At 44.6% G+C, this 26,720-nt stretch overlaps 1 protein-coding gene across 2 annotated transcripts; it reads left to right on the top strand.

The window, feature by feature from the left end:
- Nucleotides 1–4,824: 4,824 nt before the first annotated feature.
- Nucleotides 4,825–25,861, top strand: MCM10 (minichromosome maintenance 10 replication initiation factor). Of its 2 annotated transcripts, none has more exons than XM_052790847.1 (20): nt 4,825–4,878; nt 6,077–6,129; nt 6,936–7,253; nt 8,047–8,151; nt 8,761–8,895; nt 9,417–9,591; nt 10,390–10,555; nt 11,324–11,491; nt 12,758–12,874; nt 14,304–14,503; nt 15,293–15,393; nt 17,710–17,811; nt 17,924–18,041; nt 18,989–19,217; nt 20,781–20,922; nt 21,624–21,742; nt 22,625–22,738; nt 23,540–23,685; nt 23,903–23,945; nt 24,320–25,861. In XM_052790847.1, the coding sequence occupies exons 2-20, from the start codon at nt 6,123–6,125 to the stop codon at nt 24,401–24,403; spliced, it is 2,589 nt and encodes an 862-aa protein (XP_052646807.1). In that variant the 5' UTR covers nt 4,825–4,878; nt 6,077–6,122; the 3' UTR covers nt 24,404–25,861. The 2 variants fall into 2 exon arrangements, with proteins under 2 accessions (XP_052646807.1, XP_052646806.1); XM_052790846.1 differs by having other exon boundaries at nt 20,781–20,940.
- Nucleotides 25,862–26,720: the final 859 nt, after the last annotated feature.

The following is a 26,720-nucleotide window of genomic DNA, read 5'->3' as shown; positions in this document are numbered from 1 at the left end:
CCACTTTATTACTTCTTGGCTCACCCTTCCACTTCAAAGTTGACATTATAATAAGCCTGAACGTTTCCTGATTTGACATTACAGTGTGCTGGTCTCAGGGGTGTTGGGTTGCCAGAGTTAGGAAGCCTGAGTCCTCCTTCATATATAGGCAGTGTGATCTGTAGGAATGCTTGGATCTCTAGAAGATAAAATGCAAGAGAAACTGCATTTATAACTAAAGCACCTAATAGCGGAGTAGGTTTATGTAAAGGGCAAAACTATAACAAAATGCAATTGTAGTTTTTGCTTGTACAGTTGTAATGGCTTTAACAAAAGGCAGGGTGCTCTGATCCCCAAACCCTACTCTAACCGTTGGGTGTGCTTATCTGAGGGACTCATCAGTTAAAAAGTTATTCAGAATAAAGGCAAGCAAGCAGGAATTTGTGTCTCTGGATTTTAGGCAATTGCATATTCCTAATGCAGAAAGAAATGAGCAGAAGGGAAAAGATGAGGGAAATGTCTTTTGTGGAGACAGTCACCTAAAATCCCCCTGAAGGACTGTGTGGACCATAAGCTTCCCACAGAACTGGTGTGAGTGAAAGTGATTGACTTCCTTTATGTGTCCAGCTTCATTAGGATAGTGCTACAGTCGTCATAAACTGCTACTACTGTGCAGTCTGATCAAAATGCTAGCTTTTCAGCATTAGTCTAATAAAACAGTTTAAAAGTTTATTTAATAGAAAGGGCATGCGTTCTACTCAGATCATACTAAATCAGGGTAAAAGACCATTGTAACATTTATTCACCAGCCAAGCCTCAAGTAGTCCAAAGTGGGAATCTCTGAACAGAAGACTGACAGCTATGACGACAGTATTTACTGTGCCCCATTGCGGGAGTTATGGGAAATAGCATTAGATTTAGTAAATCCGGGGAGGGACAAAGGAGGTGGGACAGAGTGAGGTGAGTTCAGGACTTAACAGGTCTCCATCAATGCCATTTTTTCTTCATTTGAAAAGTACAGCTACTTCCATACCTGTTACGCAGATAATCACGTAATATAATTCAGTCAGAATATATATTGAAAGGTCTTAAATGTCAGGACACGTTATGATATGACTACAATTAGCAATGGGTTTAGTCCTAAAATCTGGGGTTTCTCAGTTTCCACATACACCAGAAATGGAGAAAGCAATTGTCACTGCTGAGCTACAAAAGGACAGGCCCTTCCCCACAGGCACTACACCAGGGAGGTAGGACTCAGTGTTCAAACATCCGACACCCTCACTGGAGTGTTGCATATGTGACGGAGCCATGTGGTCATCCTCCCTGACGTGGCTTAAGAGCTGTGTCACCTGTCCATAAGAAATGAGGGATTATGCTCTCTGACAACAGCAACTGGTCCATGGCCTTTATTGCCAACTTATTTCATGGAGGTGTTTCACTTCCAGAAACACGGGATTCCAATTTTAAGAGAGATTAGCTAAAAGCATCATCCATTTTTGTCATTGTTAGTCCTCTCTCCACTGCACTCATGGGGTCTATGAGAAGATCGCAGCTCAGTGCTTTGACTGGTGAGGAGAAAGGGCATACTCATGCACCTGGAAGAGGGGTTCTGGTTTGGGGATGGCTGTTCTAGCATAATAAGGTATATGGAAAACTCCACTGGGCCCCCAGCTTCAGACAAGGTCATGCAGACTACTCTCAAGGAAAAGAAGTCAAGCCATAATACAGAGTCCAAGAGCTTGTGCTGTCCATCAGCAAGGGCTGATGGAGAGCAGCACAGCTTTTCAGGTATGGGGGCAGGAATGCTTTTCTTCCAAATGAAGGTAAAGATCAGGTCACATGTGGCTGATCAACGTGCTTCTGTACTCTTAAGTTCTGAACATTAAAAGGATGGTACAACCTGTGAGAGAGATGCTTGTGCAGCGAAATTTATATATATAACTTATGTCATCTTGTGATCTTGAGCTAAGGAGAATGGAACAATTCTGCAGGAGAAAGCCTTAGGGATCTTGGATACCACAACTGAATGGGCAGAGTTATAGCAGATATTTTGTACTTGTATGTGACAAATTCTCCTGTCAACCTACTTCCATAAATAAGTGCTTCTCCAAATTGTCCTGTGGATGAAGATCCAAATCACTGAGGAGAAAACACACTGAACAGATCAATAGTGGATTTAGAAATAAAAAGCTTGGTGACTTAGTATTTTACTCAATATTCTGCTTCAAACCTGAAATAGAAACTATTCTAGAGCTGATTAATTCAAAACAAAGGCCTCAATAGGGTAAGATTTATGTTTCACTCTCAGCAGATGAATATTCTTAAAATGTACACAAGAAAAATACCTGATGTTTCTTGGGCCAAAGAAAATCTTCCTTCAGTGTATGTTTCATGTCATGCTATCAGTGAGACCTCACCTACTAATACCAGGAGAAACAATCCCTTTTTTGCCCCTGTAATTAAAGTGAGGAGTTGCTTTTAATTTGCTGGTTGTCACTGTTGTTCTAATTATCTCTTATAGACTCTGGATTCTTGTTTTCTGTTAGCTACAGCTCATGTTCTCTCACACAGCTTCATCCATAATTTGAGGTAACACAAAAGCTAACTGAAATCTGTTGTGAGGAGGTATTCATCAGCTTGGTTGCAACCTTCTTCATCAATTACAAGTACTCCCAGCAGATGCAATCTCTTATTGGCTTTTAATTGGTTCCTTGCGACAGTAGGATTTATGGGCTTTTTTCCCTGAATCCAATTTTATTACGGGAGCTTTGTGATAGTTATGGATTCTGCAATGATCTAAATCTGATGGAAACGCTACTAGGCCAAAATCAAACTAATAGAATGATAATAGAGCTGATTTCATCTGAGGAGCATTAACCTTAATGAAAACACAGAAAATCAATGTGAAAGGCCAAAGGAGGAATTACTTGTGCATCCGTCATGTCAAAATTAATCATTTTAAGAGGCGTCAGAAAGAGAAGGGATCTTAGCACAGGAATACTAACAGGAAGACAGGGATTAGCTGAAGTAGGTCTTCATAGAAAGATATGATACTGGGTATAATAGTGCAAATCAGGAGGGACAAGGAACTGCAAAGAATAAAACCACAATACACTGAAACCTGTTCATACAACAGGGAGGATTATTTGTCTGTTGTTGTCACCATTAACTGCAGTCCAGAGGACAGATGTGCTATCACAACGGCCAGCAGATGCTCATTAGCACAGGTTTAAGAGTACAACCCCTTTGTTTTCCCTTAGATGAAAGATAAGATAAAATGTATTTGTGTTTTAAAGTGACTAGATGGTACATGTCCATGAAATACTACTTGTCCCCATATCACTGTCTTTAACAAATGACATTTCCTGGTGTAGTAGTTTGTTCCATGATCAGAACCCTGATTTGATGTGGAACAGGAGCCAGAAGGATTTCATTCCACTTCAGATTTAAAATCCAGACTGGGAAGGGGCCAGAACAGTCCCGTGGGGTGGGCGTGAGATTTGTGAGCAGGAAGGTTATCTCTGGATTTGCAGACTTCAGGTCACAGGAGCAAGCAAGCCAACATTACTCCAGTTAGGTGGCGAGGAGGGGGTCTTGGTGATGCTCTGTGATTAGCCTGGGTCACACTGGCAATTAGCAGCCAGAGGGAGGGAAAATATGAAAAATGTGGTGTCCCGATGCCTGCCCATGGATTTGCACCCATGCCAAGATGGGGCACAAGGCGTTTCCCTGCTTCCATCGTGGATGAGCAGCAATACAGAGGAGCCTCCTTGGGCCCTCAGCACCCACACACTCCTCCCCAGCTCCTGGTGTTATTCATTGCTCCGTCTCCCCAGAAACACCTTCACATGAGCACCACGCAGGCCGATGCATCCAGAATGAGTTAGGCCAGCATGCCTGGGCTAGGCATGTGGCTTTCAGGCGAAAACCTGAAAACAAGAGAGTCTAACATAACACGCACTGGACAGCTTGGTTTACAACTATTCAGCAGAGCATTTCAACTGCTCAGCGGAGCATTTCTCTTGTTTTTTTTCCTGCCAGCTGCTGGAACTTCTTGATTCTTTCAGCTACCAGAGATTTTGTCCTCAATTCTTCTTGCCTCACCCAGTACTGGTACTGCTGGCCTTTAAATACCAGAGACATCCTCTCTTCCTTTGTGTATCATCTTGCAGGGTGGATTTAGTGCAAGAGCGTTGGGATCCGAGCTCAAATCCTTCTGTTTCGAGGGCAATTTGGGGACGATTTCTGCATATAATTGATGCAAGGAGAAAGGGACTAGGGCAATGAGCTTGTACATATTCAGAAATACTCTTTTTCACAGAATCATAATTGCTTGTACCAAAGAAATACTGAACTGGACTACAAAATCCTGTCAACTGCACACGACAATACCTGGGTTTGAATTTGCTGGCTTAACACACCTGTTGAGACTATTTAGGTTATTCAGATGACTACGGCACCTGCCGTACCCACTCCCGGAGGCCACTCTGACCAGACACAGGCAGGTATGCACAACTAAGGCGAGCTCACCCAGGGCCAACCCAGAGCTGTGGGGACCCAGGCCTCACACCATAGGGCTACCCCTGAGGGCAGGCCGCGACACCTCACGCAGCTCCACCGAGGCGTGTAACAACGCCATGACGCCGTCATCCTCATCCTCATCCCCATCACCTCGCTCAGCTCTCCCCTACACCGCCATCGCCTCTCCCCCGCGTTGGCCCAAACCCCATCGGGCACCCGCATCCCCCCCCCACCCCCGCCGCCGCTCGCCCACAACCAAGATGGCGCCGGACGGCGCCGCCTGCTGCCAGGACTAACGATGCGGAGCTGCGCATGCGCGGTGGGGGCGGGGCCGGGTTGAAGTTTTGGCGGGTGCCGGCGAGCGCGCGGCTGGCGGTGAGTGGGGTCGTGTGAGGGAAGGGCTGGGGGGGATCGGGATCGGGGGTGCGGGACCCCAGAAAGCGATCCCCGGGGGGTAGAGGCTGGGGTGAGGGATCGGAGATCCACGGGGAAGCCCTGGAGGAGGTCGGGGTTCCCCTGGCTGGGGGAAGGCGGCCGAGCGGGGAGGGGAGCCGTGAGGGGAAGGAGGATCCCCTGGCGTGGGGGTGGGGGTGGATCCCGGGGATCCACTGGGAGCGGGGATGGCGATCCTGCGGCTGCTGTGGTCCGTGGGGAGAGTGGGAGGCGGTGGGCACGGCACGGCTGAGCTCTGCCGGGCCTCGGGAGCCCGGGGCTGGCCGTTAGGAGAGAGGCAGGGGGAGATGCCGGGGTGACCCGCCGCGGCCGCCCGGGTGAGCCCCGGCAGGACCCGGTGGGCAGCAGGGTGGATCCCTGGGCCGGTGTCATTAGCGGGACCCCGGGGCAGCGTGGTGGTCACTAGCCACGCCTGCTCCTGTATGCTCTTGAGTTTTGTTTCGTTCTTCGCTGAAAATTAATATTCTGGAGCAAGAGAAAAGAGAGAACTGTTGGAAGTGGAGTTTACGGGTGAAACAAAAGTCCCTGCAGCAGGAAAACCCGTAAGCGCAGAGTTAGAGTTTGGGTTTGTGAGTAATCCATCCCCAGTGGATTTCTCTTCTTGTTATCCAGTATTCCCTTGACCATTTATGTCCGCCTGTGCTGATTATTTTTCATGGACGTGGTTCCGTGGAGGAGCTGTGAGAAATGTGGAACATATGCTTTTAAGAATAAGAACTGTGTTGTGAGGAGAGAGCGAAACCCTGCTACCTTCTTCCATTTTCAAATGAAGACTGAATCCTTTTCGGAAGATTTGCTTGAGTTAAATGCTAATTATAATTATAGTGCAGGACTGATGAGATGGAAATGGTTATTACTAGGAGAACATGGTAGGCATTTCTTAAAAACTGTGTCTTTTAGGGCTTTTTTCTAAAAGTAATGCCCTTATGCTGCAGTGAGTTCAGCATATCCACACCAATGTATGTGGGGATTTTAAATTTAGTGGAGTCCTCATCTGTAGCTGCAAACAAAAACAAGCTGGTGGTTTGCAAATCATCAAATAAGAAGCCTGAACACAACATGTATTTCTAGTTGAGATATAGCCATTTTAACACTGTCAATGTTGTTCTTCCCATAACAGAGAATTTTTTTCCTTGAGGGGCTCTTGAAGAAATCCTGGTGGAATCATGGAAGGTAAGGGGGAAAGTACTCCTTTACTTTCAGTAGGAAAGTTGTCTTCTGACTAATATGTTAGTTGATAAGTTCAAGTGTTCAGAAAGCTTGGTAAACCTTTTAGCAAAGGAAAATATGTTGCACTGACTTTACTTGAGGAGGTCTTTGAGGTTGCCCCTTGCCTTCATTGTTGTCACCTTTCTGTGAGGCTGCTCTGTCCCTTCCCTGGCTTTGTGTTTTCTTCAGCAGCAAAGGCTACATAGATTTCTTGTTTTGTTCTGAACTTCAGTTCTGCTTTTTCTGTCCCATTCCTCTCTCTGTATTTTCTTTTTTCCATTATTTGTCCCTTTGGTCCATATTTCTTTGCTCTGTATTCTCATCCTTGAGCAAACCATATCTGAGAATATGCTTTGTTGCCTGCCTTGCATCTTCCTCTTCACCTTCCATTGGCAAAAGCCACATAGGTGTCTGTAGAGCTCCTGGCTACACCTTTGCAGGTCCCAAGGCTTTTCTTTGTAACAGCAGCTATTGTGCAAGCAGCTGCATAGGAGGAAAAGGCAGCGCTAAGTAGTCTGCAAGTTTTCTGCCTACCAGCCAGACTGGATTGCAAGCTGAGAGTGTCTGCAACCACATTGCTGTCCACATTGCAGGAGGCTGCTCTATCTTCCTTTAGCTGAAGCTGAAGTAGTTTTTTTAAAGTGCCACTAGCTTCTCCAATTTAGTTTCGGTTGTCATTAGCTTGTGATTAGAGTAACTTGGATGTTTTATTCCATGGCAGCTTTCCTCTAACTGGACGGAAATAATGCTGAGTTTAATTTTTGCCTTAGCTGATGATGACTTGGATCTGTTGGCCTCCCTCCTGGAAGAAAGTGAGACAACCGAGAAGAATTCTCCTGGGAAGGAAGATGCCTCAGAAGATGAGAGGGGAGAACCAGATGAATACGATGAGCTCTTCGATGCAGAAGACGATGCATCCTACACTGAGGATGTTGATGCTGAGGACAGCATGACTGATGAGCAGAAGGAGAACCTGGCTACGCTGTTTGGAGATGTGGATGACCTGCTGGAAGAGGAGGATGCAGAAGAAACTGTCCCCACTTCAGCTCCCAGTCAGGCAAAAGAGAAGACCAACCAAGAACTGCAAGGTTCCTGTAACAGCATCTTTTATCTGATTTGTGATATATATCTTGTCTCTAGAGAGCTAATGGGCAGAAGGTAGGGTCTGCTGCTTCTCACTTTAGGATGGTGCCTGGAGGGGGAATACAGAAAGTCCTTGTGAAAGTTTCTAAGTCCAGTTTTCAGCGCTCAGTGGCCAAACTCACCAAACCTATTTTCCCCAAAGAAAGTCAGAGGACTGAAGTAAGCCAGGGACACTAAACTAGCTCTGCTGAGCAGGACAGAGAAGGTTGCCTATGTACCTGTGCCTTGTCTGATGAAGAGCAATGTTGCTTCAGTCTTCAGGGCTGTCATCCTGGTATCTTTCACCAGCACAGCATTCCCTTCCCCCTCAGGACTTGCTGGCAAGAGGTTCTGCCATACTGGTCAGTGTGGAAGCAGAGCTGGCCACTGAGCTTTCCTGTGTCCAGGCCAGATATTTGACTGTATCAGAAGCATTTCTTTATGTTAAGGAGTGCAATCATCAGCCATTTAAATTGTCTTATGTTCAGTAGGAAAGATACATGCAACATGGCAAGGAACATACCATGGTCAAGTAAAATATTTATATGAGAGAAGTCAGCTCCAGGCTCTATGAAAAAGTGTCCCTTCACAGTGAGCTATGTAGACTCAAGTAAATCTGTATTGTGGCTCTAGTCTTTGTTTTCTAAGTTCCTATGATGTAGTAAAACTGCCAGACTTCCAGGGATCTCATAAATCCCTGTTTGCAATGGCTTCCTGCTGTCTTCATTATTATCCTTTTTCTTCTCCTCTCTTTCCTAGCTGAGCTGAGAAAATTGCAAGAACAAATGAAGACATTACAGGAGCAGTTGCAAAAGACTGCTATTGGGCAGCAATCCAGTTCAGGCCCTGAGAAGAAAACCCCTGGTAATGAGACTAATTAAATGGGTTTATGATTTGTTGGCCTACCAACGTGCAATTTATAGGCAAGACTCCAGATAATCCTAAAGTGGGCACTGAGTAGCAAGGAGGAATGGTGGTCTGGTGTATTCCCACACAGGTTGTTTCCTGCAGCTACAGACTAAATCAATGAGCTACAGTTTTGGTACCTACATCATGGGTTGATTCTACATGGGGCAGCTTTCATGACTGAAATGCTCCAGAGTCTTCTGCTGGAAGTGTTCCTTCTTACTGGCAGATGTTGGTACACCCGGAAAATACAGCTGTGTTTGTTGCTGTAGCACATTGGGTGTAGTAACAAAATTATATTGGAAAATTGAAAAGCAAGGGGATGCTCCTCCTTTCCACAGCTTTGTGATTTCAGTGACATCCAGGGTTTTAGGTCATCATGGGGAAGAGTCATTAGGGCTTTTCCAGCTGTTGCATTTCAGATGGTGGCAACTTAGCTGAAGGGTTTCCATGTGGGACCCTGACTTGGGCTTGTTATTCAGGGAATTACTTATTTTGGAGCAGTTCTTAGTGTTTGAGCCCAGATCCTGAGATCTCTTAAATATTTTTTTTTGTTTTCTTGGCCAGGTAAATCTCCCTGTCCACCCTTAAAGGAAAGGAAAGTTCAGAAGCTGCAAGAGTCACCATCTTTCTCAGCCCAGCTGAGCAATCTTTTACCGCCAGCCAAACGAGGAATCCAGAAATCAAAAGCATCCTCAGCAGGTACCGTTCCCAGTCTGCCTTTCACTGAAACACACTGGGCTTTTGTCAAGTGCCTATCTAGTCTACAGCAGTGTAGACACATCCAGGATAGTTTTACACTAGTCAGTGCACCAGTAGCAATCTGGTCACAGCAGAATGGAGCTTATTACAGAGTTAATTACTGTATTCTTTGCAATGGGTGCTATTCTCTGTACTGCTATGATTAATTTGGACACTGATAGCAGTCTAGCTTGCATCTGTGTATCCTACAATTTAGCTTGCCTGGAAAATGAGAGCTGCTCTGGGAAGCTCCTCAGCAGGCAGAACTCATTGCCTGAGTTACATGTGACTGATCTGGAGCTGTCAGTTAGTTCCTAGCTGACTGGGAGACCAATCTGGACAGATAGGACAGTTTTACACCTTGTTCTCAAGAGCATTATACAGACTCCTCTTTCTGGTCAGGTGCAAGTTAGTGTTGTTTTTATTTGAAAGTTTTCTTTCATTACCAAGATTTTTTTTCTTGCCTTTTTTTCCTGCTAAAGAGAACAAGACTCATCCTCGTCAGCAAGTCCTCAGTCTGGCATTCCAGCCTCTCAAGTCTGCCGCAGGGAACACACCCAATAAGGTGACCAGAGAGAAGACTCCTCACATGCCTACATGCTCCAGTGCAACAACTCAGCCAGTGTCTGTGGAAACCTTCTCGGGACTGAGATTAAGGTCAGCAGCCCAGCACTGAGCTCTGTCTGAGGTCATCACCCTCCAGTAATGAGAGAGAAAGCACAATCTGTCCAGTGTCCTGTGATGCTAGTCACACAAGTAGTGAGCAGGGGACTGGATTTCTGATTTGCTATATATACCTCATTTAACCATGTCAGATAGTCAATTGTCATTAAGGGATGTAACACAAAGCCACAGCATTGGCTGTTTGATTGGTAAATTGGTAGCATTGACTTTTGGCTTATTACACTTCTATTTTCATTTTTGCTCTTTTCTAACAAAAAAAGCTATCATTTTATTAGCACTGCCTTCCCTGGGATGTTCTCAGGGGTGAAAGAGGGAAGCAGTGGCCATGTGCAAAGCCCGATTGTGCTCCAGTTGAGCAGATTTTGCTCCACACCGAGAAGCCTCGGGAGACACTCGTGATCCCCATACTCGATGTGGCCACAAGAGGTCTCTGAATACTCACGGTGTCTTTCCTCAGCAGAAACCATGCTGGATTTCCAAACCTTGCTCAGACACTCGTGATACTCAGTCCTTCCTGAAATGAGCAGAGTTAATGCAGGCTCAGGGCTAAGTTGCAGTGCAGCTATTCGGACAAAAACCCAGCGTGATCAGTAGCTTTCTGATATTCGTACCATGTCCTGAGGGGTTTTGTTTCAAGTGAACTCAGGGTGAAACAAGGCACAGAGGTATTTTGCAGCAAGACATAGTCTCCCCAGGAGGATGCTGGATGGTTCCGATTGTCCATTTATGCCAATGGACGTGTTCTCTTTTACATGCTTTTGCTCGATCTAGAAAACCCCGGGTGTCTTCGGCTGAAATGGACAGGAAAATGGCTAACCGGAAGCTCATCCGACTGTCCCAGCTGAAGAGCAAACTTGGTGCAGAAAATCTGGAGGAAATAGACTGGGTGACATTTGGAGTCATAGTGAAGAAGGTCACTCCTCAGAGCGCAAATAATGTAAGTAACTTCATTGTATCCCTTGCTCAGTTCAAGTGAAATGCTGGTTGTCTTTCCTGAGAAACTAATTAGGTCTTCAACTTAATCAGCCAACTCCATGTAGTTAATGAAAAGCTACTATGTTAAAGATCTTGACTCATCTGGTTTCATGCAGTAGTGCTGCTTTTAGTCCTCAGGGTAAGTCCTTAGCTTATCTGGTGCAACTGTCCCAGACAGTGGCATTGGCTAATGTAACCATATCATCAATCTGTCTTAAATCTGTTTATGCACTGTAACATGTTAAATGCCAGTGCGAAAAAAAGGACTGTGACTCTGTCTTTCTAGACAGCCCTCTTGTTTTAAATATGCCAACACATCCTGCTTCTATCATTTCCCTAGAGGCCATTCTGTCCTAGATGATGTACATGTCCTATAGAAAGTAAGTAACTGATGAAACAGAGATCTGGATATGCCTTGGTTTTGTTTGTTCAGTGGGGTAAAAACCTTTTTATTCAGCAAGCAAGAACGCTGTCCAGCTTTAATATCAGGAAGATTGGTGGTAGCGGTATTATTGTGCTATTTTGGCCTTTAAGAATCCCAGAATTGCCTGTGTGGCATGGCTGGAGATATTGTATCTAACCTCTACTGAGGTTACAAATTGTGCTTTTCTAAATCAGGAAACCCAAGGCAGGGGGAAAATCAGATTAACTCTTTAAAAGCAACAGCAAGAGGGGATGCAGTCAGTGTTCCTGTACTGAGAGCTGAAAAGGAAGTGAATGTCTGTTCCAGGGCAGAACCTTCAGTATCTGGCGGCTGAACGACCTACGGGATCTCAATCAGTGTGTCTCACTCTTCTTGTTCGGTGATGTCCACAAAGAACACTGGAAAACAGACCAAGGCACCGTCATTGGGCTGCTCAATGCTAATCCTATGAAACCTAAAGAAGGCTCAGATGAGGTGAGAGGATTTTTCACCTGCCCATCACCTGTAGATAAAAACCCATAGCTGAACTTTTTCATATCTGCTTGAGATTTAGCTTTATAACACATGTTAAGGCTGAAATTACAGCAGTCTGCCTAAACAGTTTGAATTGCATTCAGGTATTTGTGTGGTGTGTATTTGCTCCTAGCCTTCTGTAAGACTGAACTTCAAGAAGTCCTATTAAGCATCTAAAATCAGAGTTTATTCAAGTGTTTAATCTGCTCTCAGTAGCAGTCAGCTCTTCCACAGATGTAGGGAGTGTATTTTCATTTCAGTTTATTCAGCTACTTCAGTGCACTGCCTATTTCAGTCTAGAGGTCTCTCAAAGCTGAAAACGGTGGGGAAGCTCATTTCTCTCTTCTAATTTAAGCATGAGATGTGATTGCAAAATGTTTCCTGGTTCCAAAATCATGACTGAGAAGAAGCAGTATTTGATTTATTAAACAAACAATGTATTATGTATAGTGAGTTGATACATAGTAGTTCCCTTGTTTAGTCAATTACTTGTAAATGCAGAGCATGATTAATTACTTTTCTGTATGTATCAAAACATTTAAGGTGGCTTCATTTTGCTAATGAATTAATTTTTTTTAATATCTTTTTAATTGCACTGGAATGGAAACCATTTTTACTGACTTCTGTCAAGGGGAATTTCAATCTAGTAGCTGGTGATGTAGTGCTTTGCATTTTAAATTCTCCAAATGGAAAAATTAAGAATCTCATTAGTGGTCTATTAAGATATATAATTGCTTAAATTAACGTGAATAAGCAGTAGAAAGTCCTGTTGGTGAGTAGAAAGGCATACTAGATTTAATGTAAGGGCTGTATTTAACTGTTAAGAATGGCTCTTAGCTAAAATGTACACATTTAGAACTACATTAAAACTGACTTCTCAAAGTGCTTCTTACCTACAGACACAATTCCTAGTATCTTTGGTTGTGTGAAGTAGACACTCTTCTTGCACAGGAGTCAGTTTTGATTCGACCTAGGCATACGGAGAGGGACAGAGCTCTAGTACATCTCCTCTTCACAATCCACTGCTGAATGTGGTTGCCATGATGGTGTCAGAGCCAAGTGGTTGTACTCAATCTGAACAGAATATGTGGCTTGCTTAAACCAGGCCTGCATTTTAAAACTGCATTGTTAATATTAGAGGTACTAAACTGGACCAGAGCCAAACCAGTGACATCTAGGGAGAAGCCCATCCAGTCCTGCTCAAGGCATGTTCTGATTTCTTTCTAGGTGTGTTTGTCTGTTGACCATCCCCAGAAGATCCTCCTCATGGGTGAAGCTCTGGACATGGGCACCTGCAAAGCCAGGAAGAAGAACGGTGATCCTTGTGCACAGATTGTGAACCTGGTCTGTATCTCAGTAGTTAGGACATCCTTAAGCTGTTGGTAAAAATCTGGCTGCTGATTTTGTACTGATGCTCTGACTCTTTGACTTGTTTCTGGATCTTGACTTGTAACTAACTCAAGTGGGTGGAGAAACTGATAAATGAAACCCAGAGTTGTTGCATTTGTGATGGCACTGTAGCAGCAGTACTTGTAGTTCCCTAAATTCAAAGCTGGTGCTGCAGTGAAAAGAGATGGTCTTGACACATGACTGCCACCGTCTCCACACCCTTTCATTCTCCTTTGTGCCTGTGCAAGCTTCCATGCACTGCACTAGAGAACTCATCCAAAGTAAAACAATAGGAGGTTTTTCTTGGGAATGGTTGTGTTTTTCAGACATGGCTTTAACCCACTGAGTTCCCTGGTCCAGCGTGCCCGCAAGCTGCCAGAATATTTATACCTGAATGTGGTGCACTGGACATGAGAGGAAAAAGGTGTTAGGATCTTCTTGTAGAGACAGTACTGACTTGTACTAGTTTAAAGGACTTGAGGACTATGTCACTTCATGGCTATGGTGATGTTAAGATACCTGAAAGGAACCCTAAGTTGGAAGGGTTATAGTTAGTAGGGTAGCACTTAGAAGGAGGAGAGAAAATGAAGGAATGAAGAACTGGGAGGAACTCAGTTCCTGTGGAACTCACTCCCACTCAGCTGTGTGGAGTGGGAGGAAGACAAATACAGAAGATACCTGTAGCAAAACAAGGCTGTGATTGCAGACCCACTCCAGGAGGTGCCTATGCCACAGGGCTCTCAGTGAGATGTTCCAGTGCCACCTGGAACAAACTGTAGGTGGAGGCTGTCTGGCAGAAGAACCTCATGAAGGAATCGACTGTCTGTTTAATTAGTGGCAAAAAATGTTTCATTGTGGGGTAATTGTAGTTATACAAAGCTGGGGCAGATGAATATCAACAAGAATGGAGGTATTTTTTTGGTAAAAAGTTAAAGAACACCCTGAGTGAGTGCGTTTATGGCACTGCCGTCTCTGGCAGACTCACTATCTTCAGTTCTAAATTCCCTTCGACACTGAAAACTGATGAATTAATTTGAAATGAGTCCATGAAATATCTTCCTCTGTGTTAGTTTTCCTTCATGTTCATACTAGTAAGAAAATTACATACAATCTGGGCAAGAGGACCTGGGACATCAGTTGACTTGAGCCAAGGAATAGCCTTAAAATTCCTTGACGCACAGGTTTTTTTCCAGTGATTAGTATGGGCAGGTTTAGTTCTGCTTTTCATTGCTGGAGTATGGGCATACGTTTGCTGAGTTTGTCAAATGCTGGAGTACTACGATAGAGAAGTTACTTCAGTTTAGAAGGATGCATGTGGGTGAGAGGAATGAAGTAAATTGTAATTGCTAGTGTTCTGCAACAGGCTTCTCCCATTTCTTTTCAGAACGACTGTGAATATTGTCAGTATCACATACAATCCCAGTACAAGAAGCTCAGCTCGAAGCGAGCAGATCTGCAGTCCACCTTCTCTGGTGGTCGCATTCCCAAAAAAGTTGGTCGGAAAAATCCCAGTTTGAAGGAGAGGCTGTGTCAGGATGGGTTTTACTATGGAGGTGTCTCTTCAGCAGCATATGCAGCCTCAGTGTAAGATAAACCACTTATTTCCATTGCATTTGAAAAGAATTTCCCTCCCATATACCAGTGAGCCTGAAGCTATCTCTAAGGGGGCCTATTTAGTTAGAGATCCCTTTGACTTAACTACATTCACCAAATAGGAATAAGTGCCCCACCTTTGGTGTAATCCTCCTGGCACCATGGGGTAACAGAGCTGCTATTTGATAGGAAAATTTTAACAGCACTAAGATGTGGTAAGGGTTTTTTTTACCTCTAAATTAATACTGTGCTGTGAAGACAGTAGTACACCTTGCGTATTATTAAGTGACCAAGATTACTAGATCAGTATGCATCTCATAACTAGCATGAAGGGGCCAGGTCCTTCATTCAAATCCTCCTGAAGACAGCTGTGGAAAGACTTGAGTCACAGCTGGATCAAGCCCTGTGCTTGCACATGGCTTTCATTCCCTTACCACTGCCCTCTGATAACTGGTGTGATGCCACAGTAATGAAGCAATTCCAGCCTCCTCTCCATCCCTGGAGCGAACTGTGAGCGAAGCTTAGCCATTACTTACGTTTAGTTTTCTTTCAATGCGTAGGAAATACATATCCCAACCCAGGGAGAAATGGGAGATCTTAAACATTGTGCTAGAATTTGGATTTAGATCGCATCCTTCCCAAAGACTGACAGATGACAGGAGAGAGGCACCCTCTAGGGTGGCTGGAGTTTTGTTGAAGCACTGGGCTAGCGTTTGAGCTCCTGTCCTTGCTTTAAGCATAGGAAAACTCTGATGTTCTTGTTTTGTTTCCTCTTTCTAGTGCAGCAGCTGCAGCGCCGAAAAGGAAGATTCAAACCACTCTCTCCAATCTGGTTGTGAGAGGAGTTGACGCAATTGTCCAGGAAACCAGGCAGAAAATTGGTACCTAACTAGCCATGTAGTCTCTTCACCCTCCAGATATTTCCAGCTTGATGTGTAGATGTGTCCCAGGACCCTGCTACTCACAGAATGAATCTGGCAATTGGTTTGCTACAGAGATAGCTGTTTGCAGGCTGCTTTCTCAATTGATCAAAACTCCTCTTCCCTCTTGAGATAGCAGCTGCAAGGCAAATGTAACTAAGCAACTGTGTAGCTCCATGCATCTTTTTCTCATCAGTGCCCCTAAATTAAGTATCCTGTTCTGTCTTTGGACAGTGACAGAAGATCTTTGCCAGATTAATAGGAATTGGAAGTTTTAAGAACTTTGAACCAGAAAATTTATTTTATTTGATTAAAATAAATGACTTCTGTCAGTCTTGAAAGCTTCCAAGGAATACAAAGTATAAATCAGTCAGGTCTGCAATGCAGGGGACCTCCTGAGTACCCAGCCTGTTTCTAGTGCTTTTGTTTTGTGATCTTCAAAGCATGTTCCTTCCATAGCCTTTGGGACATCACTGATCCTCTCTGCCTCCATTTTGTTTCTGTAAAGCTCTTAATATTACACCCTCTTTATGCTCAGTGGAGAGCAGATGACAGGTCATTCAAACTATGTGCTTTAGATGCCACTTAGATGTCTTCTTCGCATCTTTCTGTTGCCTTCATTTCAGACAACACAGTGTGTCCTGTCTCTAGCTTTTAGCTGCTCTTAATTCTCCCGGGATAAGATGTGGTGGCTTCAGGGCTTTTGTCACGAAATGGAGTGGTTTGGACCACTTAAAGAATCATTTCCAATGGTATTAGCAAAAGAAAAATTATTTAATAGGAATTTATATAAAAGTGTGACTTCACAGAATTCAATGGCAAGTTTCACTCTATTACTTAGTACATGGATGAAATGTATACGGGAAAATTAAGTTAGAATCGGACTAAAATTAGGTATACAGAGACCAAAAATGCAACTGGTTAAAAAAAAATAAATATACAAAGAAAAATTGAGTTAGAATTGATTTCTTGTGATTTGTATAGAGATTGGGAATGTAAAAAGGGTATAGGAGACCCTCCCATTGAGTCACGAGGTTCAGAGAAGACCCCCTTGCTTTCTAAACTGTCAAGTGTCTAGGTGCGGCTGGATCAATTCCTAGTCCCAGACTTGGTCAATGGTTTATATCTAAAGGGATTATAAGTATAATAGCAGCCTGAGATTCATTTATAGTCGAATAAAGTTCATGACACTAATTTAAGTATAGATTTGAAAAGCAATATTTGTAATATACTTGCTATGGAATATTCAGGTTAGTACACACATGCACAAAGACACTAAGAGATATACATAAGTGAATAACAGAGGTATACTGTTAAAAATTCCCCTCAAGTTCAGTGAAAATATTCATGTCAAATGCTTTGGCATCTTTCTCAATGGGCAAAGGGTCAAGTCTCAATGAATGGAGAGTATCATCAGCCCAAGTCTTGTCAGCTTTTGGTGACAGACCTCTATCTTTGCAAACAGAAAAGTTTGTGAGCTCCAAGAGGTGTCCCACTCAGAAGGAGATGCTGGTCGCAGCCCGCTGTGGCCCAGGAGAGCTAAGAGGGTCTCACTTAGTACTGCTGTTTGTAGGTTTGGGAGATGATTGGCTTTAGTCATCACCAGATTACTGGAATTCCAGCTGCGCTGGTACCATTTCATGTGAGTTACGATTCAGATAAGGAAGGTTCCAAGGCTGTCAGGGAATGACTTAAGATTCAGATACGGGATGCTCCAAGGTTGTCAGGGGAGGACTGGGATGTCTCAAGGTTATTATTAGAGAACTAGTTATCTCTACTTTTTGGTTTTTGTTTTTGCCAGGCAGCAGGAGTCCTTGAGATGGTCAGCGTGACTCCCTGTCTTAGCTGTGTGAGAGTTCCTGGTACAGTCAAGGGATGCTTAACCACCCGACTCATTACACTTATACTAAGGCCTAAGGAGACTTCCCAAGTTCGCAGATCAGCCCAGAGAGGGGGGAAGAAATGCACCACCGCAGCTTTCAAGCGTTCTGAAAATGGGAGCAGTGGGAGCACCACAGACAGCCAAGGCTGATGGGGAACTGACTGACTGATGAAATTGCTGAAGGGGTAGAAATGTCTACCCCTTCGTGATGTGTTCTGTGAGGACAAGGCCTTGGGCAACCAAATATAATGTAGAAGTTGACCTTGCTTTGGGGTGGTGCTCACTCAGGTGCCTGCAGCTGTTTCTTCCAACCTAGACTACTCTACATGTCTAAAGCCAGGCCGGCTTCCCTTCCTGGCTCCAAATCTGTTGTATTTCTGCCTCTTCTGCTCCAGGTGCAGCAAAAAGACCCATGCAATGTTCTGAGGAATTCAAGGAACTGCTGGCACAGCCAACTTTTGGAGCACGAAACCTCTGTAAACACTTGACCAAAGCAGGTATTGTCCTTTTGCCTGAAGGAAAACCAAAACCCACTCCTGAAAACACTCGACTTCCTTCTGAGCAAACATTAGCGGCTTTTTATTTTGTTTTGGTTTGGTTTTTTCCCAGATGCGGGAAAAAAGCAAGGAGCCAATTTCCAGTCTGTCTCTGCTTCAGCGCTGCTCAAGCAACAGAAACAGAAATTGCTGGAGGCCAGAAAAAAGCGATCTGAAGAGATTCAGAGACGGTAATACATACTGACTTTCACAGAAAGAGTTCCATTGCTGTGGCCCTAAGTATAACTGTGGGAGGTGTTTTGCTGTTTTAATAAAAACTTCATTTAAATAGAAATACCCCAGTATTCAGTGGAGAACCACATGCTACAGCACAGTGCCCAGCAACTGGAAGGCATGATGGGGAGAGACTAATTAGAGTAGGAAACTGGTATCAGGAGTCCTGGTTGTGTTCATTGCTGGCTTGCAAGGATCTTCTGAACTTTAAGATTTGCCAAGTGTTTTGTGCATATCTTGTTAACAAACCTAAGAAGAAACACAGAGAAGCCACCCTGGGTGAGACTGAGATTGATGTAGCCAAGTAGCCTCAAAAGGCTCAACAGAAGCCAAAACAGAACCTGAAGGAGAATAATAAGACTAGGCACAATCATGATGATATTTCCCCCAGATACCCTTCCAGCCTCCAACACTAAGTATTTCAGGGACTTTCCAAGCTAGGGGTGGTATCTGTCACAATATCTCTGAAGGGTTGGGGTTTTTTTTCCCATGAACCTGTCCAACTTCTTAACCATGACCTATGCAAACCTAAGCATTTATGTGACTCCTGTGACAAGGGGTCCCACTGCTTAACTACCTGTTCTGCAAAGAAGGCTATTTTTGTGCTTTCAGCTCTCACCTCCCAGCTTCATTTGATGCTTCTATCTGTTTTTTTGTTTTGGAAAGCAATTAGTCATTCACTCCTTCTGGTCACTTCTTCAAGTGGCTTAATTTCAGCCACCCCAGTGAATTCCTTACCAGTCTTGTTTTCCTCTCCTGAATGCCTGAATTGCTGCATGATTTTCTAGTAATAAAAGGCCAATTAGTGAAAAATCAGTCTGCAACCCTTCCATTCCTATCTGTTTCTTAAACCTTTCTCGTTGACTTGTGTCCCTATTTCAATGGGTTAATCTTGTCTTACTAGGTTTCTCCAGAACACAAGTAAAGCCGGCGGCCCTGCTTTGCCATCCTCCTCCAGACAGTCCTCTCTCCAGTCTCCAGTACCTGGGGCAGAGTTTCCCAAAGCTGCAAAAATGTCAACTCCTCAAAGGCCCAGGCTAGGCACAGGCTTCTCAGAAGGAGAAGATATCCTCTTCTTTGACGGGTCTCCACCTCCAACACCAAAGCTAGACAGCTTGGCAGAAGCCAAAAAGGTAACAGCTTTTTGAATCATTTAAGAAGTGGAGGTTAAGGGAAGTTTGGTTTGTGGTAGTAAAGGAGTCTTCAATGAGATATAGGCCAGCTCAGTTCTGATGTTAATAATGTTTCTGATTTGTGGGATCAGATTGGTCTATATTACAGTACACAAGAAACCTGCAGTTCCTGACTGCTGTTAGTATTGAGGTCCGTGCTACCATCTTGCCTGTAGTCAACCTCCAGAGCAGTGGAACAGCTGCTAAAGAGGGGCCTGTGTGTGTGACATTTGGCCAGTGGAACTGATGTCTCTTGCTTGTTCAAAATCTACCTGAATTGGTCAGAAGTGAGTTGTTATGATCTGTCTCGTGTGTGATGCTCATGAGCTCACTCTTGGATCTTCTCTGCAGGCAAGCATCACTGAAGCCACTGACACAACTGGTAATTTCAGCAAATGCTAATTGGGCATGGACAAGGGACAGAGCAGCCTCTTGGGATTGGACTGGGGAAAAGGAGATGGGGAGATAGGGCATCTCTTTTAAGTCATGAACCTGATGCTAAGCTTTTTGCTGAAGAAATACTTCTTCATGCATGCTGGCAGCTTCTCTGAGTAGAACTGACTCCATTCTTGATGACCTGACATAGTCTGTCACCCCATGGGCAAATTACCTTTGGAGAGCAGTTTGGAGTAGCTCTGTGGATGTCCTTGTACCCTGTGCTTCATGCAGGTCGACAGAGCTTCTTTGTCCACCAGTGGCTGCTCTTTTGCTCTTGTGTTTTGGGGGTTTGGGACATCTTAAAGCATTAGATTGTGGATAGGTCCTGGGCCAGGATGGGAGGTGCTGAAGTGATACTTACAGAAGAAAGGAGAGCAAGGCCTGTCACTATTGATTGTTTTGCAAGCATGAAAATCCTTAAGTGCTGGGAAGGGGCAGGGGATTTGTGCTGGAAATCCCAGGAGTGCTAATCTGTGTGTGTTAGTTCTTCGGGATTGCTAGTGCAGTGTATTTGGGTGTTTTCCATTTGCCAGGTAAGCAACAGTGAACTAAACTAGTCTAGGTATGTTGTGCCATGAGTTTGAATAATTTTGGTTTCTAGCCAGAACAGACTGCATCTTTCCTTGGCACAAATCTGTTCACATGTTTGTCAAAGAAACTTTTCTCTTCCAGCAAGGAAGAAGGAGTCTTGGCATTCTGGGAATATGGAAAGGAATAGTTGTATGCAATTTTCTATTAGTTCCCAATTATTACCAATTTATATGGAAATCTCAAGTGATTTGATACCTCTGGAAAACTGACTGATTTGTGAAGCAGTTAAAGCACAGCTGCAGAGATATCAAGCCTGGTAACACACCTGGAGGAGTGATTTTATGGTTTTGGAAGTCATGAGAGGTTGGGTGATGTGGTGAATTAGATGTACAGCACATCTGGGAATTTTGTTGGGCCTCTCTTCGGCCAGCTCTGTGCTCAGGCCAGTGGTTCTTGTCTCCTCAGTTTGACAGACTTCCTCTGCTACTTCTGGAAGTAGGAACATGGGAGCCAGACTGGTCACCAACACTTTCAATGTTCTTTTCTGTTTTCTAGCTGGCTGCGATACACCGACTACGAGCAAAAGGCCAGATTCTTGCTAAAACTGACCCAAACAGTGTCAAGAGGAAAAGAGCTGATGTTGATGATGTCCTAGAAATTGTTGAAAGAGTTGAGAAGAATGTTGCTCAGCCACAAGGTACAGAAGCAGAGAATGGTACGTAATGTTAGCTTCTAGAATAGAAAAAAATATGCTTATGTCCTGCTGAACAGAGCACTAGTTGCTGCATTAAGGACTTCTTTGCTGTGCCAAAAAGAGGCCAAGTTAGGTCTGTTTAGAACTTAAAGGGTTTGTTGCAAAGACTAAACAATCTCTAACCCTGTGGAGAGCGTGTGAGATGTAATCTCTGATAGCTCCCTGTCCTCATATCTGTGCCCTTTCTTCCAGCACTTGAGCATCTGCAATGCATGGCTGACTTAACCAAGGGAAGCCAAGTAATAGTCCCACCTGGGAAGGTATCTGCGTTTCCTGGGGGAACTTGAGTTTGACTGCTGGTGATTTACTGTGTGATCTTGGATGAATTGCTTAATTCCCTTTAAAACTTTTCCATCAGTCAGGGAGGCAACACTGCTTGCTCCCCTGGGAGTAGTGTGAAAATTCCTAGTATGGTGCTTTGGGAGAAGATGCAATGTTTTTTAAAAAAAAAGCTTTTATTTTTTTCTGAAGCCATATTTGAACTTGACTTCATGTTCTCCTGAACTAGGAAAGGCTGCTGTCTGACCTGAACATATGCCTGAGAGACCTCAGACTTTCAAAATCTCCTGCAGTGATCATGCTTACGGATCACGACCTTGTTTTGAACTTGGTCTCTGTAGGACTGAGCCTTTTTGTCCCCCTAGATATGGATGAACTGGAGCCTGCCCAAAAGAAACGGCGTGAGCAGCTGGCCTATCTGGAGTCAGAAGAGTTCCAGAAAATCCTGAATGCCAAGTCCAAGCACACAGATGTTCTGAAAGAGGTATGGCCTCAATCCAGCCTTGACTGAGGGCTCAGAACTAGGGACCTGTCTGGACTCCTCATAATGATTTGTAGCAAGAAGCAGGCACCCAAACATGTCATAGGACTAAATTGTCCTGATGAGTAGGGTCAGCGGTGTCTGAGCACACCGGGCCTGCAAGTCAGCATTATTGCCGTAGCCATGGTACAGGTCAAGTTGCCATCGGTTTTTTTTGCTGTGTTTGGAAGAATCAGTGAGGTTTCCTGGGTAGTGGATGATCAAAGAAATCCTTCTGCCTTAAAACCAAATTAGCCACATGCCTATTTTTTTCCTCATTTCGTGACATCTTGGCCACATAAAGACAGCTGCCAAATTCATGTGGGACTCATGTAAGTTGTGGAGCCTGTGAAATGCCAGCAGTTGCCCTGAAGAGCTAAGAGGTTAGGTTTCTCCCATCAGGGTCTTTGCTGAGCAAGTTCCCAGGGATACAGCACCTCCAGTGGCACAGTGCTCTTGTCTTGGACACATTGTCTTGGTATGAAGTCCTAGTTGCTTTAAGGTCTTCTGAGGAGTAATATTTTGGCTAAGAACCAATTCCATTCATTACATCTGCCTACCTGACCTCTCCATGCACTGTTCTCATAGGTTTGTGCTTATTTGAGTAGTACATACTGTTGTTAAACCCTCCCACTCATACATCTCAGAGGTGGTTCATTTCAGTGTGGGTGAAGCACAGCCTATGCACTGCATGGAATTTTTGAAGCAAGAGATATTTAGTGTTTCTCTGGCTCCCAGACTGCAGTCTACTTCAAGCAGGCCTGGTAGTAATTTGCCCTAAGGCCATTTATGGAGTGGCTTCTGCCATCTTTGTCTCCCCACGACCCTTTTTGTGTGCCCCCACAGGCTGAGGCTGAACTGCAGGAGCAATACTTTCAGCCACTGGTGAAAAAGGAAGAAATGGAAGAGAAGATGAGAGGCATTAAAGAAGTGAAATGTCGAGTTGTGACATGTAAAACGGTGAGTGAAGGCGAGCCAGGGTAACGGCAGTGGAGTGGAACATGGATTGTACAAAACGATGCTGGACCATCCTGCAGACTCCCATCTGTCACTCTCTTGGCCATAGTCCAGTGCAGGGATCAAATAGAGACAGTTTCATTCCTTGTGCCTGTTGCCAAGAGCAGCCCATGCACTGAATGACTGCCACATGAAGACACTGGCAAGGCAGGCTTTAGTGCTGTGCTGACCATCTCAACTTGATGTTTATGCCAGTGGGTTCCTTGGGTGTTGGTGTCCTGAAAATATTTATCAGTTTCTTCCCTGAAGTGCTTTGTACCAGGACCCTCAGTTCCCCATATTACATGACAAAATAAGAGAAGTGCCTTGAAAACATAACACTGGGTGGGATTCCTCTATCTGCATTTCCAGGGACTTTACTGTCAGGAAGAGGAGTGGAGCTTTATTACTATCCCAAATGTGCCAAGAGGAAGGGAGGAGTTACCTCCCATTCCCAGAGTTTCAGCCCCTGCTGGACTTGCCCTGCTGCTGCCTTTCCTTTCCTATCTGTTTTGGGACTGCACAGAGGGCCACTGTGTGCCCCGTGAGGCGCTGGGAGCAGGGCCACAGGATGGTGGCAAAGAGAGGAGGATGGCATTAGAAGGAGCAGCGACAAAGCCTGGGGCGATGATGTCAGACTGGTGGGCTCCTCAAGATGGGAGAAGACAGAGATGCTTTCCTCTGAGTGTTCAGCTGTTGCTAGCCCGTGGAACAGGTCTCACCTGCTGGTGAAGCACTCACAGCTCTCTTTCTTCTCCCCGACAGTGTAATTACACGTTTTTCAAGCCTCTGGAGACGTGTGTGCAGGATAACCACGACTACCAGTGGCATGATGCCATCAAGCGATTTTTCAAATGTCCTTGTGGAAACCGAGCTATTTCCCTTGACAGACTCCCAAAAAAGCCCTGCAGGTAAGAAATGAGCCTCGTGAAATAGTGACTGGGGCTTTTGTACTGTCCATTCACAAGTAACATGTTGGGAGTCGCGTAACCATGTCCTAAAATGGGAATGTTAGCCCTTGTGCTAACTAAGCAGTGTGGGAAAGGTGTGGGGCTGGTTTTGGACCCCCTCATATTGTGCAGCAAACACACACCACAGTGGTCCTCACCTGCCATCTTCATCTTTCAGTACCTGTGGCCTCTTCAAGTGGGAGCGAGATGGGATGTTAAAGGTAAGAGTGAGCCAGCAGTTTCTGAGCACCTCAGCACTCTGGCTGCTTCTCTTGGTACTTTGGTCCTATGCTTTGCTTCAGTGCCCTTACAAGCTCCCAGCAAAACCAAGCAGCTCTGCATTTTGTCAGGTACATACAGGTACCTGCAGGCTGTGTTTTAGTGGACTTGTTGCTTTCTGTTCTTGAAGCTTTGTTTTATTTAACCGTGGGGAGTTTGCTTTTGACCAAAGTTGTAAGAATTCAGAATGTCAAGGTTCCTAGACTGTCAATATTTAATCAGATAATCTAGCCCTACCACAACTTCTGCCAAAGAAATGTTTGGAAGACATCTTACCACACATTTAACTTCTTTTCTCTGTGATTCATGTTTCTAGGAGAAAAAAGGTCCGAAGATTGCTGGAGAAACACTTCTACCACGAGGGGAAGAACAACCAAAATTTCTCAATAGTCTTAAGTGACATGGAGTTGATTTTTTTTCACAGCGTAAGGGTGGATTTCTGTGTCTAAACCACACATTTCTTTACTGGAATGCCAAGAGGATTCTGGTTTTAGGGATGAATGAGCAGGGGAATCAATTCCTGATGAGGACGACATCCACAAAGTCTCCACCAGGCCACTGCATGGCTATTCAGCTTTGATCATTTTAAAATTGACTGAATAAGGCTGCATGTGAAACACAAGTTTATGCCTGTTCTTTCTTGCTAACAACTTGTTTACAAGATTTAACCTAGAAAAGAGACATCTAGAGTGGAATTTTTCCCAAGAAATCCCTAGGTATCCCACAATTTATGTTGAATGGCTGGTGTAGAGTGACCTCACCAGAATTTTAAGTGACAAATCATCATGAACTGGGAGGAATGTAGATTCCATAAGCACTTGTGAAGTTAATACTGTGGTGTGTAAATGCCAATCTGTCAAAGTTTTTCAGCTGTTGGCCAAAAAGGGGTGCGAGAGGGTGGTAGCCAGAGCAGTCTTCATTGGCTCCAAAATTACTCACTTCAAACCCTTAAGAACAGATGTCAAACAGTTCCCGAGTTGTCTCCTTGGCTTATGTGTTAAAAAACCTTTCAGTAGCTTTGGCATTGCAGCCAGCAGTATTTACGCTGCAGGCTGTCGGGAGCTCTTTGGAATGCTCTTTCCCTATCACACCACCCGTACTGGGTTCTTCAGCACCATCCACACTACAGCACCTTTATGGCTACAAACCTGCAGCTCCCACTTTGGAAAGCATTTTGATGAACCTGGCACTGTTTTGTGAGTGGTTTTAAAGAGCTGAGCAATTACATTTAATAGCTTTTACCCTTTTTCTGGCATTTTAAATTTTCCTGATATCTTTCCCAATCATCACTATGTCAACCTTGGCTGCTGGCACAGCTGCCTGGGGGACAGTAGCTGTCTCAGACCAAGCAGGACGAGATCTCCAAGGGGTGGCTCCTGAGAAGGGCTGTCTTCATACAGGCATTTTTCTGAAAGGACATCTCTGGAGGGATGCCTGTGGCGTTTGGCCAGCTTTTCTTGGATCTGATGCTTCTGCTGCCCCTAGCTCATGCCCTGTAGGATCACAGGGTGGTTTTAAGTGCCTAAAGCCACTAGTACCTCAGTGATTTGGTGAAACTGCCACCAACAGTCTCACAAGTCTCAGTGGCCTTGCCCATACCTCTTTTGTTTGCTTGCACAGGGGCTGGAAGAGAAATAAGTTACTTCATTTAAAGCAACTGGACAGATTTACCTCAGTATTCTGCAGCCCTCGTCTCCTACTGGTGCTTTTGCTGGACAACTTTGCTCGGCATATTGCATTCATTTCAGTCTCATGTCGATACCATTTGATAGGTGGAGTGTCACTGGTAGGTGACTAAATATGTAACTGACATTGCTTGGCAATGTCTCCTGATGATTCCTCATTCAGAATAAATACAGTGTGCAAAAAACTACTCCCTGGGTTTGTATGGTGTCGTATCTCTGAGGAAGAGGATGAGTTGCTTGCTCAACATCTTCATTTGTCCAAAAGCTTGGTGCTGAATCACCAAGAGGAATTGGTTTGTGGTCCATAACTCTGGCTGCCACACAGTTTTCTCATTCAGACCAACAGGAGTTTCTGACCTGGAGTCCACAAAACCAGCATGAAATTCCACATTGGTATCAGCCTTCAGCCAGCACATTGAAAGCTTCAGGCTCTTTCCAGTTCCTGTCTCTGGCCAATGGAAAGGAGATTTGTGCAGAAATTAAACTGTCAAAGGTGGGGTAATGATTTATCTTCACAAATGCCCCCAGGACTGTGATACATAGGAAAAGTATATGCCTCCTTGGGAGCCAAGGAATGAAAGCAATACTCTCAATTCATCCATGTATGCAAAAATAGGATGAAGAAACCAAGGCCCTTTGCTTTGCTTAAACCCCTTAAACAAGGAGTGGAGGATATTGATGTATTGGATTTTATGCGCCTCAGTCTATTTTTGGAGCTACTTTTCTCATACCAGAGATGGCTCCAGCCCAGCAGAAGCAGGCAGGAGGGGAGCTACCCGCTGGGGCAAGCTGCCACGTGAGCGCACAGTCCCAGCACCGTGCCAGAGCAGCCTGCGGGGTCTCTGGTCCGTACTGATACGTCTGGACCAATACCTGGGAGCGAGAGCAGAGGCAGACACCCACGAGAGGCAGCTCAAGCGTGACCTGACAAGCCCAGCTGGGTCTACGCTGTCACTGAAACTGTCCCAATTTTGGGAACATGATACGAAGACCTCCAACCTTACAACGAAGCAGCCCAACTGCCTGCCAGGC

Source organism: Harpia harpyja, chromosome 6 (assembly GCF_026419915.1).
Source record: "Harpia harpyja isolate bHarHar1 chromosome 6, bHarHar1 primary haplotype, whole genome shotgun sequence".
NCBI classification, from domain to species: domain Eukaryota; kingdom Metazoa; phylum Chordata; class Aves; order Accipitriformes; family Accipitridae; genus Harpia; species Harpia harpyja.
This window is presented reverse-complemented; position numbering and strand designations above follow the sequence as displayed.

Coding starts and splice junctions, on each gene's coding strand:
- MCM10 (XM_052790846.1), top strand. Junction 9,592..10,389: donor TTCTCGGGACTGAGATTAAG/GTCAGCAGCCCA, acceptor TGCTCGATCTAG/AAAACCCCGGGTGTCTTCGG. Junction 14,504..15,292: donor GCAGCATATGCAGCCTCAGT/GTAAGATAAACC, acceptor TCCTCTTTCTAG/TGCAGCAGCTGCAGCGCCGA.